The sequence below is a fragment of the Oncorhynchus keta genome, chromosome 30 (genome assembly GCF_023373465.1).
Source record: "Oncorhynchus keta strain PuntledgeMale-10-30-2019 chromosome 30, Oket_V2, whole genome shotgun sequence".
In the NCBI taxonomy this organism is placed as follows: Eukaryota; Metazoa; Chordata; class Actinopteri; order Salmoniformes; family Salmonidae; genus Oncorhynchus; species Oncorhynchus keta.
In genome coordinates, this window is record NC_068450.1 from 27,415,540 (window position 1) to 27,432,114 (window position 16,575).

At 45.6% G+C, this 16,575-nt stretch overlaps 1 protein-coding gene across 4 annotated transcripts in view; it reads left to right on the plus strand.

Moving 5' to 3' along the window:
• The window catches only part of htr4 (5-hydroxytryptamine receptor 4), a 137,811-nt gene that overhangs the window by 62,085 nt on the left and 59,151 nt on the right, over window positions 1-16,575 (plus strand). For all 4 annotated transcript variants that reach the window (XM_052488093.1, XM_052488094.1, XM_052488092.1 and 1 more), the window contains 2 exons: window positions 2,751-2,864; window positions 14,531-14,731. In XM_052488093.1, coding sequence (XP_052344053.1) covers window positions 2,751-2,864; window positions 14,531-14,731 — 315 coding nt within the window. The remainder of the gene's footprint in view (window positions 1-2,750; window positions 2,865-14,530; window positions 14,732-16,575) is intronic.

Consider the following 16,575-nt stretch of genomic DNA (forward strand, 5'->3'; position numbering starts at 1 on the left):
TTGATCTGAAACTGATACCGGAACCATTTTAAATATTGTACAGCTGGGTTGATACATGTATTCTACTATTTTCTGTATAAGCTACCAGGAGTAACTACTGTAGTAGTGACGTCTTGTGTGAATACTGTAGATTGTAAAAACTGGAGTGTGAAAACCACAAACGTCAAGGGATTACAGTAATGTATTACAATTGTCAAACATTCACAAGCATACAAATCATTTTGAGGGATTTAAATCATTTTCGTGACAGCTACTTACCTTGTATTACATACATGACAAATTAGCCTGGATTCTGGCAGAGTTTTCTGGACAATGCCTGCCCACACTGTCATGTTACCATGGGGACAATGGTGACATAACCAGTTGTAGTTTTTTCTCCTAGCACTACACAGTTGACCTGTGCTGCTCTCAGCTATGGTTTTCCTCTTAGCACTATACACCTGACCTGTGCTGCTCTCAGCTAGGGTTTTCCCCCTAGAACTACACACCTGACCTGTGCTGCTCTCAGCTCGGGTTTTCCCCCTAGAATGACACACCTGACCTGTGCTGCTCTCAGCTAGGGTTTTCCCCCTAGAATGACACACCTGACCTGTGCTGCTCTCAGCTAGGGTTTTCCCCCTAGCACTACACACCTGACCTGTGCTGCTCTCAGCTAGGGTTTTCCCCTAGCACTACACACCTGACCTGTGCTGCTCTCAGCTAGGGTTTTCCCCCTAGCACTACACACCTGACCTGTGCTGCTCTCAGCTAGGGTTTTCCCCCTAGAACTACACACCTGACTTGTGCTGCTCTCAGCTAGGGTTTTCCCCCTAGCACTACACACCTGACCTGTGCTGCTCTCAGCTAGGGTTTTCCCCTAGCACTACACACCTGACCTGTGCTGCTCTCAGCTAGGGTTTTCCCCCTAGCACTACACACCTGACCTGTGCTGCTCTCAGCTAGGGTTTTCCCCTAGCACTACACACCTGACCTGTGCTGCTCTCAGCTAGGGTTTTCCCCTAGCACTACACACCTGACCTGTGCTGCTCTCAGCTAGGGTTTTCCCTAGGGTTTTAGCACTACACACCTGATCTGTGCTGCTCTCAGCTAGGGTTTTCCCCTAGCACTACACACCTGACCTGTGCTGCTCTCAGCTAGGGTTTTCCCCCTAGAACTACACACCTGACCTGTGCTGCTCTCAGCTAGGGTTTTCCCCCTAGAACTACACACCTGACCTGTGCTGCTCTCAGCTAGGGTTTTCCCCCTAGAACTACACACCTGACCTGTGCTGCTCTCAGCTAGGGTTTTCCCCTAGAACTACACACCTGACCTGTGCTGCTCTCAGCTAGGGTTTTCCCCTAGCACTACACACCTGACCTGTGCTGCTCTCAGCTAGGGGTTTCCCCTGAGCACTACACACCTGACCTGTGCTGCTCTCAGCTAGGGTTTTCCCCTAGCACTACACACCTGACCTGTGCTGCTCTCAGCTAGGGTTTTCCCCTAGCACTACACACCTGACCTGTGCTGCTCTCAGCTAGGGTTTTCCCCCTAGCACTACACACCTGACCTGTGCTGCTCTCAGCTAGGGTTTTCCCCCTAGAACTACACACCTGACCTGTGCTGCTCTCAGCTAGGGGTTTCCCCCGAGCACTACACACCTGACCTGTGCTACTCTCAGCTAGGGTTTTCCCCCGAGCACTACACACCTGACCTGTGCTGCTCTCAGCTAGGGTTTTCCCCCTAGAAATACACACCTGACCTCTGCTGCTCTCAGCTAGGGTTTTCCCCTAGAACTACACACCTGACCTGTGCTGCTCTCAGCTAGGGTTTTCCCCCTAGCACTACACACCTGACCTGTGCTGCTCTCAGCTAGGGTTTTCCCCCTAGAACTACACACCTGACCTGTGCTGCTCTCAGCTAGGGTTTTCCCCCGAGCACTACACACCTGACCTGTGCTGCTCTCAGCTAGGGGTTTCCCCCTAGAACTACACACCTGACCTGTGCTGCTCTCAGCTAGGGTTTTCCCCTAGAACTACACACCTGACCTGTGCTGCTCTCAGCTAGGGGTTTTCCCCTAGAACTACACAGCTGACCTGTGCTGCTCTCAGCTAGGGGTTTTCCCCCTAGAACTACACACCTGACCTGTGCTGCTCTCAGCTAGGGGTTTTCCCCCTAGAACTACACAGCTGACCTGTGCTGCTCTCAGCTAGGGTTTTCCCCCTAGAACTACACAGCTGACCTGTGCTGCTCTCAGCTAGGGGTTTTCCCCCTAGAACTACACACCTGACCTGTGCTGCTCTCAGCTAGGGGTTTTCCCCCTAGAACTACACACCTGACCTGTGCTGCTCTCAGCTAGGGTTTTCCCCCTAGAACTACACAGCTGATTCAAATAACCAACTCATCATCAAGCTTTGATTATTTGAGTCATGTGTGTAGTGCTAGGGCAAAAACCAAAACGTACACCCAGGGGGGGGCCCCAGGACTGGGTTTGGAAAACCAAGATGTACAGTACACTCTGCAATTCTGAACAAATACGTAACTTCAACTCACTATAAACTATAGCGTCAAAACAAACTTATTCCTGTAACAGGTATCATGACGTTCCAGTAACCCAGAATGTGTACTAATTTGTCCGGTTGACATTTACGTATTATTCAGAAATGGAAGGATTATGTATTCCACATTTAAACAACTTTCCAATAAGTTATTAATCTTGGCTTATTTTTTATATATTCACTGACTGGTTGTCCCCTCTCCTGTCGTAACCACAGCAACAGCATGCCGAAGAGCATTGCTCTCATCTGCTTCCTGTCCCTGGTGATGCTCATGAGTGTCCTGGGGAACCTCCTGGTCATGACGGCTGTCTGCAAGGACCGCCAGCTCAGGTTAGTCTCTCCCTACGTCCTGCTCCCTCCCTCCGTCTGTCTGTCTGTCTGTCTGTCTGTCTGTCTGTCTGTCTGTCTGTCTGTCTGTCTGTCTGTCTGTCTGTCTGTCTGTCTCTCGTCTGTCTGTCTGTCTGTCTGTCTGTCTGTCTGTCTGTCTGTCTGTCTGTCTGTCTGTCTGTCTGTCTGTCTGTCTGGTCCTGAAGGACCGCCAGCTCAGGTTAGTCCTGCTCTCCCTACGTCCTGCTCCCTCCGTCTGTCTGTCTGTCTGTCTGTCTGTCTGTCTGTCTGTCTGCAAGGACCGCCAGCTCAGGTTAGTCTCTGCCTACGTCCTGCTCCCTCCCTCCCTCCCTCCCTCCCTCCCTCCCTCCCTCCCTCCCTCCCTCTCTCCCTCCTCCTCCCTCCCTCCGTCTCCGTCTCTCCGTCCGTCCCGTCCGTCCGTCTGTCCGTCTGTCTGTCTGTCTGTCTGTCTCTGTCTGTCTGTCTGCAAGGACCGCCAGCTCAGGTTAGTCTCTCCCTACGTCCTGCTCCCTCCGTCTGTCTGTCTGTCTGTCTGTCTGTCTGTCTGTCTGTCTGTCTGTCTGTCTGTCTGTCTGTCTGCAAGGACCGCCAGCTCAGGTTAGTCTCTCCCTACGTCCTGCTCCCTCCCTCCGTCTGTCTGTCTGTCTGTCTGTCTGCAAGGACCGCCAGCTCAGGTTAGTCTCTCCCTACGTCCTGCTCCCTCCGTCTGTCTGTCTGTCTGTCTGCAAGGACCGCCAGCTCAGGTTAGTTTCTCCCTGCGTCCTGCTCCCTCCGTCTGTCTGTCTGTCTGTCTGTCTGCAAGGACCGCCAGCTGAGGTTAGTCTCTCCCTACGTCCTGCTCCCTCCCCTCCCTCCCTCCCTCTGTCTGTCTGTCTGTCTGTCTGTCTGTCTGTCTGTCTGTCTGTCTGTCTGTCTGCAGCAGCTCAGGTTAGTACAGCTATTGCTATTCTCTGTCTCTCTTTCTTCACTAAAGCTCTCTCTCTCCCTCTGACTGTCTGTCTGTCTGTCTGTCTGAACTTTACTATCTTTCTCTTCTCTCCCTCTCCCTCTCTTTCTTCACTAGAGCTGTCTCTCTCCCTGTCTCTCTCTGTCTCTCTCTGTCTCTCTCGGAGTGTGTTTGTGAACAGAACAGTGTGCTTAACTATCTCGCTCTCCTCTCCCTCTTTCTCCTGCTGCACTAGCCAAAGCAAATAATGTTCTTTCTTGTGCTTAGCACCTTATCACCTAGTTGCACTAGACTAAATAAGTCAGCCCCAATTTGAATAATCCTGCTCTGAGAGTATTATGGAGTAATTGTTTTCTCGTTAAAAGAGAGCCTGCTACTGAGTGGTCGATTGTGATCCCAGTCCCTTGGTGGTTGAGCTATCAGCATGGCATGCAGTGACTATGGCATAACAACACACTCTGATGCTGAACTGCTGTTCAGTCTGTCTGGTAACCTGGGCAAAGTATCATCCCTCAGCACTCCTGTGCTTTGCAACTTTCACTTCAGACTAGAATGTATCTACTGCATAATTGACTGTCAGTCACCAAGCCAGTGTCAATACATGAAGAGCTGTGCGGGCAAAACACTTAAACGTGAGTCACTTTTGCTATTTCATTCTCCCTCAACGTTTTAAAGTATACATACTGTAGGTATATGTGAGCTTTTGTTATGGATGTGTTGACATGTAGAGTGAGAGAGAGTGACAGTATTACATAGGGAGACATGTAGAGTAAGAGAGAGTGACAGTATTCCATAGGGAGACATGTAGTGTTAGAGAGAGTGACAGTATTCCATAGGGAGACATGTAGAGTTAGAAAGAGTGACAGTATTCCATAGGGAGACATGTAGAGTTAGAAAGAGTGACAGTATTCCATATGGAGACATGTAGAGTTAGAGAGAGTGACATTATTTCACATTGAGACATGTAGAGTTAGAGAGAGTGACATTATTTCATATTGAGACATGTAGAGTCAGAGAATGACAGTATTCCATATTGAGACATGTAGAGTTAGAGAGTGACAGTATTCCATAGGGAGACATGTAGAGTTAGAGAGTGACAGTATTCCATAGGGAGACATGTATAGTTAGAGAGAGTGACAGTATTCCATAGGGAGACATGTAGAGTTAGAGAGTGACAGTATTCCAGAGGGAGACATGTAGAGTTAGAGAGAGTGACAGTATTCCATAGGGAGACATGTAGAGTTAGAGTGACAGTATTCCATAGGGAGACATGTAGAGTTAGTGACAGTATTCCATATTGAGACATGTAGAGTTAGAGAGAGTGACAGTATTCCATAGGGAGACATGTAGAGTTAGAGTGACAGTATTCCATAGGGAGACATGGTTCCACCATTGGGGGGCCAGAGCAGCGAACAGTTTTGACTGGGCTGAGCGGGAACTGTACTTCCTCAGTGGTAGGGAGGCGAGCAGGCCAGAGGTGGATGAACGCAGTGCCCTTGTTTGGGTGTAGGGCCTGATCAGAGTCTGGAGGTACTGAGGTGCCGTTCCCCTCACAGCTCCGTAGGCAAGCACCATGGTCTTGTAGCGGATGCGAGCTTCAACTGGAAGCCAGTGGAGAGAGCGGAGGAGCGGGGTGACGTGAGAGAACTTGGGAAGGTTGAACACCAGACGGGCTGCGGCGTTCTGGATGAGTTGTAGGGTTTAATGGCACAGGCAGGGAGCCCAGCCAACAGCGAGTTGCAGTAATCCAGACGGGAGATGACAAGTGCCTGGATTAGGACCTGCGGCGCTTCCTGTGTGAGGCAGGGTCGTACTCTGCGGATGTTGTAGAGCATGAACCTACAGGAACGGGCCACCGCCTTGATGTTAGTTGAGAACGACAGGGTGTTGTCCAGGATCACGCCAAGGTTCTTAGCGCTCTGGGAGGAGGACACAATGGAGTTGTCAACCGTGATGGCGAGATCATAGAACGGGCAGTCCTTCCCCGGGAGGAAGAGCAGCTCCGTCTTGCCGAGGTTCAGCTTGAGGTGGTGATCCGTCATCCACACTGATATGTCTGCCAGACATGCAGAGATGCGATTCGCCACCTGGTCATCAGAAGGGGGAAAGGAGAAGATTAATTGTGTGTCGTCTGCATAGCAATGATAGGAGAGACCATGTGAGGTTATGACAGAGCCAAGTGACTTTGTGTATAGCGAGAATAGGAGAGGGCCTAGAACAGAGCCCTGGGGGACACCAGTGGTGAGAGCGCGTGGTGAGGAGACAGATTCTCGCCACGCCACCTGGTAGGAGCGACCTGTCAGGTAGGACGCAATCCAAGCGTGGGCCGCGCCGGAGATGCCCAACTCAGAGAGGGTGGAGAGGAGGATCTGATGGTTCACAGTATCGAAGGCAGCCGATAGGTCTAGAAGGATGAGAGCAGAGGAGAGAGAGTTAGCTTTAGCAGTGCGGAGCGCCTCCGTGATACAGAGAAGAGCAGTCTCAGTTGAATGACTAGTCTTGAAACCTGACTGATTTGGATCAAGAAGGTCATTCTGAGAGAGATAGCGGGAGAGCTGGCCAAGGACGGCACGTTCAAGAGTTTTGGAGAGAAAAGAAAGAAGGGATACTGGTCTGTAGTTGTTGACATCGGAGGGATCGAGTGTAGGTTTTTTCAGAAGGGGTGCAACTCTCGCTCTCTTGAGGACGGAAGGGACGTAGCCAGCGGTCAGGGATGAGTTGATGAGCGAGGTGAGGTAAGGGAGAAGGTCTCCGGAAATGGTCTGGAGAAGAGAGGAGGGGATAGGGTCAAGCGGGCAGGTTGTTGGGCGGCCGGCCGTCACAAGACGCGAGATTTCATCTGGAGAGAGAGGGGAGAAAGAGATCAGAGCATAGTTTAGGGCAGGTTGAGCAGAATCAGCGGTGTTGTTTGACTTAGCAAACGAGGATCGGATGTCGTTGACCTTCTTTTCAAAATGGTTGACGAAGTCATCTGCAGAGAGGGAGGAGGGGGGGGAGGGGGAGGAGGATTCAGGAGGGAGGAGAAGGTGGCAAAGAGCTTCCTAGGGTTAGAGGCAGATGCTTGGAATTTAGAGTGGTAGAAAGTGGCTTTAGCAGCAGAGACAGAGGAGGAAAATGTAGAGAGGAGGGAGTGAAAGGATGCCAGGTCCGCAGGGAGGCGAGTTTTCCTTCATTTCCGCTCGGCTGCCCGGAGCCCTGTTCTGTGAGCTCGCAATGAGTCGTCGAGCCACGGAGCGGGAGGGAGGACCGAGCCGGCCTGGAGGATAGGGGACATAGAGAGTCAAAGGATGCAGAAAGGGAGGAGAGGAGGGTTGAGGAGGCAGAATCAGGAGATAGGTTGGAGAAGGTTTAAGCAGAGGGAAGAGATGATAGGATGGAAGAGGAGAGAGTAGCGGGGGGAGAGAGAGCGAAGGTTGGGACGGCGCGATACCATCCGAGTAGGGGCAGTGTGGGAAGTGTTGGATGAGAGCGAGAGGGAAAAGGATACAAGGTAGTGGTCGGAGACTTGGAGGGGAGTTGCAATGAGGTTAGTGGAAGAACAGCATCTAGTAAAGATGAGGTCGAGCGTATTGCCTGCCTTGTGAGTAGGGGGAAGGTGAGAGGGTGAGGTCAAAAGAGGAGAGGAGTGGAAAGAAGGAGGCAGAGAGGAATGAGTCAAAGGTAGACGTGGGGAGGTTAAAGTCGCCCAGAACTGTGAGAGGTGAGCCGTCCTCAGGAAAGGAGCTTATCAAGGCATCAAGCTCATTGATGAACTCTCCGAGGGGACCTGGAGGGCGATAAATGATAAGGATGTTAAGCTTGAAAGGGCTGGAAACTGTGACAGCATGGAATTCAAAGGAGGCGATAGACAGATGGGTAAGGGAGAAAGAGAGAATGACCACTTGGGAGAGATGAGGATCCCGGTGCCACCACCCCGCTGACCAGAAGCTCTCGGGGTGTGCGAGAACACATGGGCGGACGAAGAGAGAGCAGTAGGAGTAGCAGTGTTATCTGTGGTGATCCATGTTTCCGTCAGTGCCAAGAAGTCGAGGGACTGGAGGGAGGCATAGGCTGAGATGAACTCTGCCTTGTTGGCCGCAGATCGGCAGTTCCAGAGGCTACCGGGGACCTGGAACTCCACGTGGGTCGTGCACGCTGGGACCACCAGATTAGGGTGGCCGCGGCCACGCGGTTTGGAGCGTTTGTATGGTCTGTGCAGAGAGGAGAGAACAGGGATAGACAGACACATAGTTGACAGGCTACAGAAGAGGCTACGCTAATGCAAGGAGATTGGAATGACAAGTGGACTACACGTCTCGAATGTTCAGAAAGTTAAGCTTACGTAGCAAGAATCTTATTGACTAAAATGATTAAAATGATACAGTACTGCTGAAGTAGGCTAGCTGGCAGTGGCTGCGTTGTTGACTTTGTAGGCTAGCTGGCAGTGGCTGCGTTGTTGACACTACACTAATCAAGTCGTTCCGTTGAGTGTAATAGTTTCTACAGTGCTGCTATTCGGGGGCTAGCTGGCTAGCTAGCAGTGTTGATTACGTTACGTTGCGTTAAAAGAACGACAATAGCTGGCTAGCTAACCTAGAAAATCGCTCTAGACTACACAATTATCTTTGATACAAAGACGGCTATGTAGCTAGCTATGTAGCTAGCTACGATCAAACAAATCAAACCGTTGTGCTGTAATGAAATGAAATGAAAATGTGATACTACCTGTGGAGCGAAGCGGAATGCGACCGGGTTGTTGAGTGCAGAAGTTCTATTCGGTAGACGTTGGCTAGCTGTTGGCTAGCTAGCAGTGTCTCCTACGTTAAGGACGACAAATAGCTGGCAAACTAACCTCGGTAAATTAAGATAATCACTCTAAGACTACACACTCTAAACTACACAATTATCTTGGATACGAAGACAGCAAAGACAACTATGTAGCTAGCTAACACTACACTAATCAAGTCGTTCAGTTGAGTGTAATAGTTTCTACAGTGCTGCTATTCGGTAGACGGTGGACGTTTGCTAGCTGGCTAGCTGCTGGGCAGATAGCAGTGTAGACTACGTTAGGACGACGAAATACGATAATTACGCAGTTATCTTTGATAAAAAGACGGCTATGTAGCTAGCTAAGAAGAAATTGCTAAGATTAGACAAATCAAACCGTTGTACTAGAGAGTTAGAGAGAGTGACAGTATTCCATATTGAGACATGTAGAGTTAGAGAGTGACAGTATTTCATATTGAGACATGTAGAATTAGAGAGTGACAGTATTCCATATTGAGACATGTAGAGTTAGAGAGAGTGACAGTATTCCGTATTGAGACATGTAGAGTAAGAGAGTGACAGTATTCCATATTGAGACATGTAGAGTTAGAGAGAGTGACAGTATTCCGTATTGAGACATGTAGAGTTAGAGAGTGACAGTATTTCATATTGAGACATGTAGAGTTAGAGAGTGACAGTATTCCATAGGGAGACATGTATAGTTAGTGACAGTATTCCATATTGAGACATGTAGAGTTAGAGAGTGACAGTATTCCATAGGGAGACATGTAGAGTTAGAAAGAGTGACAGTATTCCATAGGGAGACATGTAGAGTTAGAGAGAGTGACAGTATTCCATAGGGAGACATGTAGAGTTCGAGAGAGTGACAGTATTCCATAGGGAGACATGTAGAGTTTGAGAGAGTGACAGTATTCCATAGGGAGACATGTAGAGTTAGAGAGAGTGACATTATTTCATATTGAGACATGTAGAGTTAGTGACAGTATTCCATAGGGTGACATGTAGAGTTAGAGAGACTGACAGTATTCCATAGGGTGACATGTAGAGTTAGAGAGACTGACAGTATTCCATAGGGAGACATGTAGAGTTAGAGAGAGTGACAGTATTCCATATTGAGACATGTAGAGTTAGTGACAGTATTCCATATTGAGACATGTAGAGTTAGAGAGAGTGACAGTATTCCATAGGGAGACATGTAGAGTTAGAAAGAGTGACAGTATTCCATAGGGAGACATGTAGAGTTAGAGAGTGTGACAGTATTCCTTAGGGAGACATGTAGAGTTAGAGAGTGACAGTATTCCATAGGGAGACATGTAGAGTTAGAGAGAGTGACAGTATTCCGTATTGAGACATGTAGATTTAGAGAGTGACAGTATTTCATATTGAGACATGTAGAATTAGAGAGTGACAGTATTCCATATTGAGACATGTAGAGTTAGAGAGAGTGACAGTATTCCATAGGGAGACATGTAGAGTTAGAGAGTGACAGTATTCCATAGTGAGACATGTAGAGTTAGAGAGTGACAGTATTCCGTATTGAGACATGTAGAGTTAGAGAGTGACAGTATTTCATATTGAGACATGTAGAGTTAGAGAGTGACAGTATTCCATAGGGAGACATGTAGAGTTAGTGACAGTATTCCATATTGAGACATGTAGAGTTAGAGAGTGACAGTATTCCATAGGGAGACATGTAGAGTTAGAGAGAGTGACAGTATTCCATATTGAGACATGTAGAGTTAGTGACAGTATTCCATATTGAGACATGTAGAGTTAGAGAGAGTGACAGTATTCCATAGGGAGACATGTAGAGTTAGAAAGAGTGACAGTATTCCATAGGGAGACATGTAGAGTTAGAGAGAGTGACAGTATTCCATAGGGAGACATGTAGAGTTCGAGAGAGTGACAGTATTCCATAGGGAGACATGTAGAGTTTGAGAGAGTGACAGTATTCCATAGGGAGACATGTAGAGTTAGAGAGAGTGACATTATTTCATATTGAGACATGTAGAGTTAGTGACAGTATTCCATAGGGTGACATGTAGAGTTAGAGAGACTGACATTATTCCATATTGAGACATGTAGGTGACATGTAGAGTTAGAGAGAGTGACAGTATTCCATATTGAGACATGTAGAGTTAGTGACAGTATTCCATATTGAGACATGTAGAGTTAGAGAGTGACAGTATTCCATAGGGAGACATGTAGAGTTAGAAAGAGTGACAGTATTCCATAGGGAGACATGTAGAGTTAGAGAGTGTGACAGTATTCCTTAGGGAGACATGTAGAGTTAGAGAGTGACAGTATTCCATAGGGAGACATGTAGAGTTAGAGAGAGTGACAGTATTCCGTATTGAGACATGTAGATTTAGAGAGTGACATTATTTCATATTGAGACATGTAGAATTAGAGAGTGACAGTATTCCATATTGAGACATGTAGAGTTAGAGAGAGTGACAGTATTCCATAGGGTGACATGTAGAGTTAGAGAGAGTGACAGTATTCCGTATTGAGACATGTAGATTTAGAGAGTGACAGTATTTCATATTGAGACATGTAGAATTAGAGAGTGACAGTATTCCATATTGAGACATGTAGAGTTAGAGAGTGACAGTATTCCGTATTGAGACATGTAGAGTTAGAGAGTGACAGTATTTCATATTGAGACATGTAGAGTTAGAGAGTGACAGTATTCCATAGGGAGACATGTAGAGTTAGAGAGTGACAGTATTCCATATGGAGACATGTAGAGTTAGAGAGAGTGACAGTATTCCATAGGGAGACATGTAGAGTTAGAGAGTGACAGTATTTCATATTGAGACATGTATAGTTAGAGAGAGTGACTGTATTCCATAGGGAGACATGTAGATTTAGAGAGAGTGACAGTATTCCTTAGGGAGACATGTAGAGTTCGAGAGTGACAGTATTCTATAGGGAGACATGTAGAGTTAGAGAGTGACAGAATTTCATATTGAGACATGTATAGTTAGAGAGTGACAGTATTCCATAGGACATGTAGAGTTAGAGAGTGACAGTATTTCATATTGAGACATGTATAGTTAGAGAGAGTGACTGTATTCCATATGGAGACATGTAGAGTTAGAGAGAGTGACAGTATTCCATAGGGAGACATGTCGAGTTGGAAATAGTGACATTATTTCAGCCTCAGATTTTAAGTAACTTTGACAATTAATGTTTCGCCCAGACACGCATGCACACACAACACATACACACACACACACACACACACACACACACACACACACACACACACACACACACACACACACACACACACACACACACACACACACACACACACACACACACACACACACACACACACACACACACACACACACACACACACACACTCAGGAATTGACAGCACCGGGTAATGTTATCCTCAAATCTCCATTCATTAACATGCTCAGCCCCCAAAAGATCTCACATCTGTTCTGTTGATATGATCTCTGATAATGAAATACTTCATTACCACACACTTCACACACATCAAACCCCAGTTTGCCATTACACTGCCGACCAAGACTTCCCAGCAGCTCAGAATAACAGTGACGTGAAGCAGTACCTCCAACACTATACCCTGGGGAATTCATCATTTCCCTTTCAATAGCACACCTGTTACAGCCATCTGTAAAATGAGAGTTGTCATAAGACAGCTCCGCCATAATTGAAGACATTGTGCAGCTGGAGGCAGAGCCACAGAGCCACAGAGCCACAGAGCCAGGCCTATATTTGGACAACCTCTGTGACTTGCTTTGATTAGCAAACTGGAAAACTGGAACCTTATTGACATTGACACATTGAATTGCCTCATCATGCCACACTATCAATCTAAACCTGTTTTTGTCTCTCTCTCTCTCTCTCTCTCTCTCTCTCTCTCTCTCTCTCACCTCATCCTTATCCAGTCACTGATTCAACACACATTTTGCCTAATTAATTTTTTAAAAGCATCTAATCAACAATGTGATTTTTTTAAAATTAACTCTGCAACTTGTCCAACTATTTCCTTTTTTTACAACTGCTAACAGTTTAAATCCAAAACATTGACAGCAGACACATATTGACAAAGCTGTTATAATCTGAAGTACTTAATAGGGCCGCGAGATGTATTGTGATAGATTGCATAAAATCCTTGAAAGATACCAACATTCTGGTAGTTTACTGGTAAACCTTCAACGTTTCCAGTAATATACCTTCCCTTTGACAAGATGATATGGCTTTTTATGTTTAAAAATTCAGATGTATTTACTTCCTTTGCATCAATGCAAACATGATCTTCCATTCATTCGACAGTCCATCCAGTTTTGAGTCAAAGCCAGTGGATGTTTTATATGTTCTGCTCAACATGAAAGCATGTTGTTAACAGACAGCTGTTAAACAACTTTTATTGCATGTTTTCGTCAAATGACAACGTGATTTGATTCAACAGCCGTTAGCTGTTCTCAGTCAGTTATTTTTAGCTGAGCGGGCTCTGAGTGGTGTCCTCACCCAAAGTTGTATTAGTCATTAATGGCCCGTGGCTCTGGTCTATATCAAATAGACTGAGAGGGGGGACGCCGCCACACCAGAGGATCACCCGGTGGCTCTACATCAATGATTCTTTCATTCTCGTTCTATAATTCTCTCCTCCTCTCGCTCTCTCTCTCTCTGATTTTTCAGCTCTCTGTTTGAACTCCTCCCTCCCGGTCCAACACTCTAACCACTTCTCACCTCCCATTTCATATATTTCAGACTCCCTGACTCTCCTATAAAATCTCTCTCTGTCTTTATACTTATCCTACAGACTCTGACAGTTATCAAAATATTTTGCAAGGTACAATTTAAAGTGTTTACAGTGAATGCTTATACAGTACTGTTCCATTAGCTAAATGTGTTGTCAGGGTAACATGTCCTATCAAAAATGGTTGTTTTTATTTTTTTTTACCTTTATTTAACCAGACTCAGAGAACATGCCTATAAAATGGCCTGGGTTGTTTAACTGCCTGTTCAGGGGCAGACCAACATGATTTATACCTTGGTTGGGGTTTGAACTCAGTACAGACGGTTACTGACATGCCTCTAACCACTAGTTGTTGCTGCCGCCCCACTTCAGTACAGACTCTGACATGCCTATAAAATGGTTGTTGTTTAGTACATACTTCAGTACAGACTCTGACATGCCTATAAAATGGTTGTTGTTTAGTACATACTTCAGTACAGACTCTGACATGCCTATAAAATGGTTGTTGTTTAGTACATACTTCAGTACAGACTCTGACATGCCTATAAAATGGTTGTTGTTTAGTACATACTTCAGTACAGACTCTGACATGCCTATAAAATGGTTGTTGTTTAGTACATACTTCAGTACAGACTCTGACATGCCTATAAAATGGTTGTTGTTTAGTACATACTTCAGTACAGACTCTGACATGCCTATAAAATGGTTGTTGTTTAGTACATACTTCAGTACAGACTCTGACATGCCTATAAAATGGTATGTTTATGTGCATTTAGTCGACAGTTTGCTCTCTTCAGTGTGTTCTGAATGATTGAATATTTTTTTCACAGTATGCCTCTAACATACTGTCGCCATCGGATGAAAACCTTATCTTCAAAACAGAAACTTTTCAGGAAATTAGATTAAAAGGCCACATTTTTCCATTAATGAACATACAATTCCAAAACGTCAAAAGCTACAGTATTTTGAGTAAACATTTTTGGTCCTATAGTCATGAAATGTTCCGAGTACATTGAGGGGTTACGGCTTTCATATAGCCTACGTCTGTATTTTTGGCAAAGTGGAGTTAGGTTTTCATCCAACAGCGACGATACATTCTACCACATGATACACCTATGATTCAAGTGAACAATGGCAATCATATTTAGATATATAGTCAATAAGATACTTCTCATTCCACTTCTCCCCCAGAAAAATCAAGACCAATTACTTCATAGTATCGCTGGCCTTTGCAGACCTGATGGTGTCGGTGCTGGTGATGCCGTTTGGTGCCATCGAGCTGATCCACCAGAACTGGATTTATGGAGAAACCTTCTGCCTGGTCCGAACATCTCTAGATGTTCTGTTGACAACAGCCTCCATATTACACCTGTGTTGCATAGCCTTGGACAGGTAAGCACCACTGCTGAACACCTGGCTTGGAAAGATACTTCCAGTCAACATTTAGTCAGTAGATATAGTATTTCATACTAACACTATCAACCTATCAACACATTTTAACATGCTATTTAATGAACTGATTTATGATGGCACTTCCTGTAATTGACTTTACCAAGATGCCGAGGGCTACTGTATGAGACCAGCTTTATGATAACATAATACATCTGCTGGGCTCACATATGAACACCCAAAGCATCAGCTCTCCCACCAGACCAGTGTGTTCTTGGTCTTGCCTTGCTGCAAAATATGAAATTGTAGTTTTATTCAATGATGTGGATGGAGAGCAAAACTTGTGCAGAGTGTGTAAGTAGCACTAGTAACTGACTGGCTACAGTGTGGAGAGACACAATGTGCCATAAATGAAATGATTTAGATGTCATTTCCTCTGTAGTGAAGACCCTTTTTAATTATCATCCTTATTGTCCACATTAAAATGATTAATGAGTCTGATGATGAAAGCGAATGGGAAATGAAGAGAGAATGCTTTTAAAGAATTACAGGAATAATATGCATTAATATATTAATCAATGCATTAATATGTGTTGTAAAAAGCTGCTGGGAAAATCCTGGTTTTGCGTAAAATGGTGGATAACATGTCAGCGTAATAGTTGCATGGTCAATCTGACGTCTGCATTGACCGTGCAGCATTTACAGTGATACAGACTTTGTAGAAGTCAGGGCATTCATACTCATTGTGCTTCAAGGAGCAGTGCAGACCTGTTGAGCAGAGCTGTTGTGAAGGAAGTTGTCAAGGAATTTGTCAAGGAAGTGAATTTGTGTTTATACAGGACATCCCGCCCCCACCTACTTTCAACCAATCAGGTCAATGCGAAGCTATACAGAGCCCTCCACATTGTTACTAAATTTGTGTGGATGCGGCGATGTGGTACAGAGCTTAATTTGGCCTCTGCATGCCTCCGGAGGCTCCACAATTGATCACACCCTCCATACGGAGCCTCTGACCACACCTCCGAATCAAGCATAAATGGGCTTTTCAGGATTCTAACCATACACAACTATAGGATGCATGACTTCCACTGCATTGCAGAGTAGCTAGTTCGTTCAAAGTGCTTTCCATGCTGAGCTAAGTATTGGTGAATTCTATCAACAGAGGGGGCCGGTTTACGGCAGCTGAGCTCTGAGTGCAGCGATAGATAGGATTGCGTCACTCCGTCCCCTGCAGTTATTATTATGACAGCAATGTTACAATAATAATGGTTCTTACTGGGGTCATAGGGCCAGACAGTAGGACGGAGAGAGAAGAGAGAAAGAAAAAGAGAGGATTTAGCCTTTTCCTCTGTCTCTCTCCCTCTCTCTTATTTTTTTTTCTCTCTCCACCTCTCTTCTTAGCCCAGGGAAGAGAAGTGTTTTAAGTTTAAACCACTGACAGCTCTTCAATTAAATTGTAGTTTAAACCACTGACAGCTCTTCATTAATGTTAGTGGAGGATCTAATTTTGCTGTTCACATATTTTTGGGAGAGCCACACCATTCCCTAGAGATATGAGTGTATATGAAATATAATTGTGTTTAAGGTGAAAATTGGATTTGTATTATTTACGAATGAATGGTGAGATGTTCCATGTATTCATTGTTTTGTTCCTCAATGCTCAGTGAAGGGAAGTACGTTTTCCTCCAGTGTGTGGATTAATAGTTGCGTGCGTCAGGCACTAGAATTTCCAGTAAGCTACGACCGCTAGCAGACAGTTATTACAATCATGAATCTTGCAGGAGGCTCATTTTTGGCTATTTCACAACCCATTTACCATTCCAAGTGTTTACAATGAGGAAGAAACA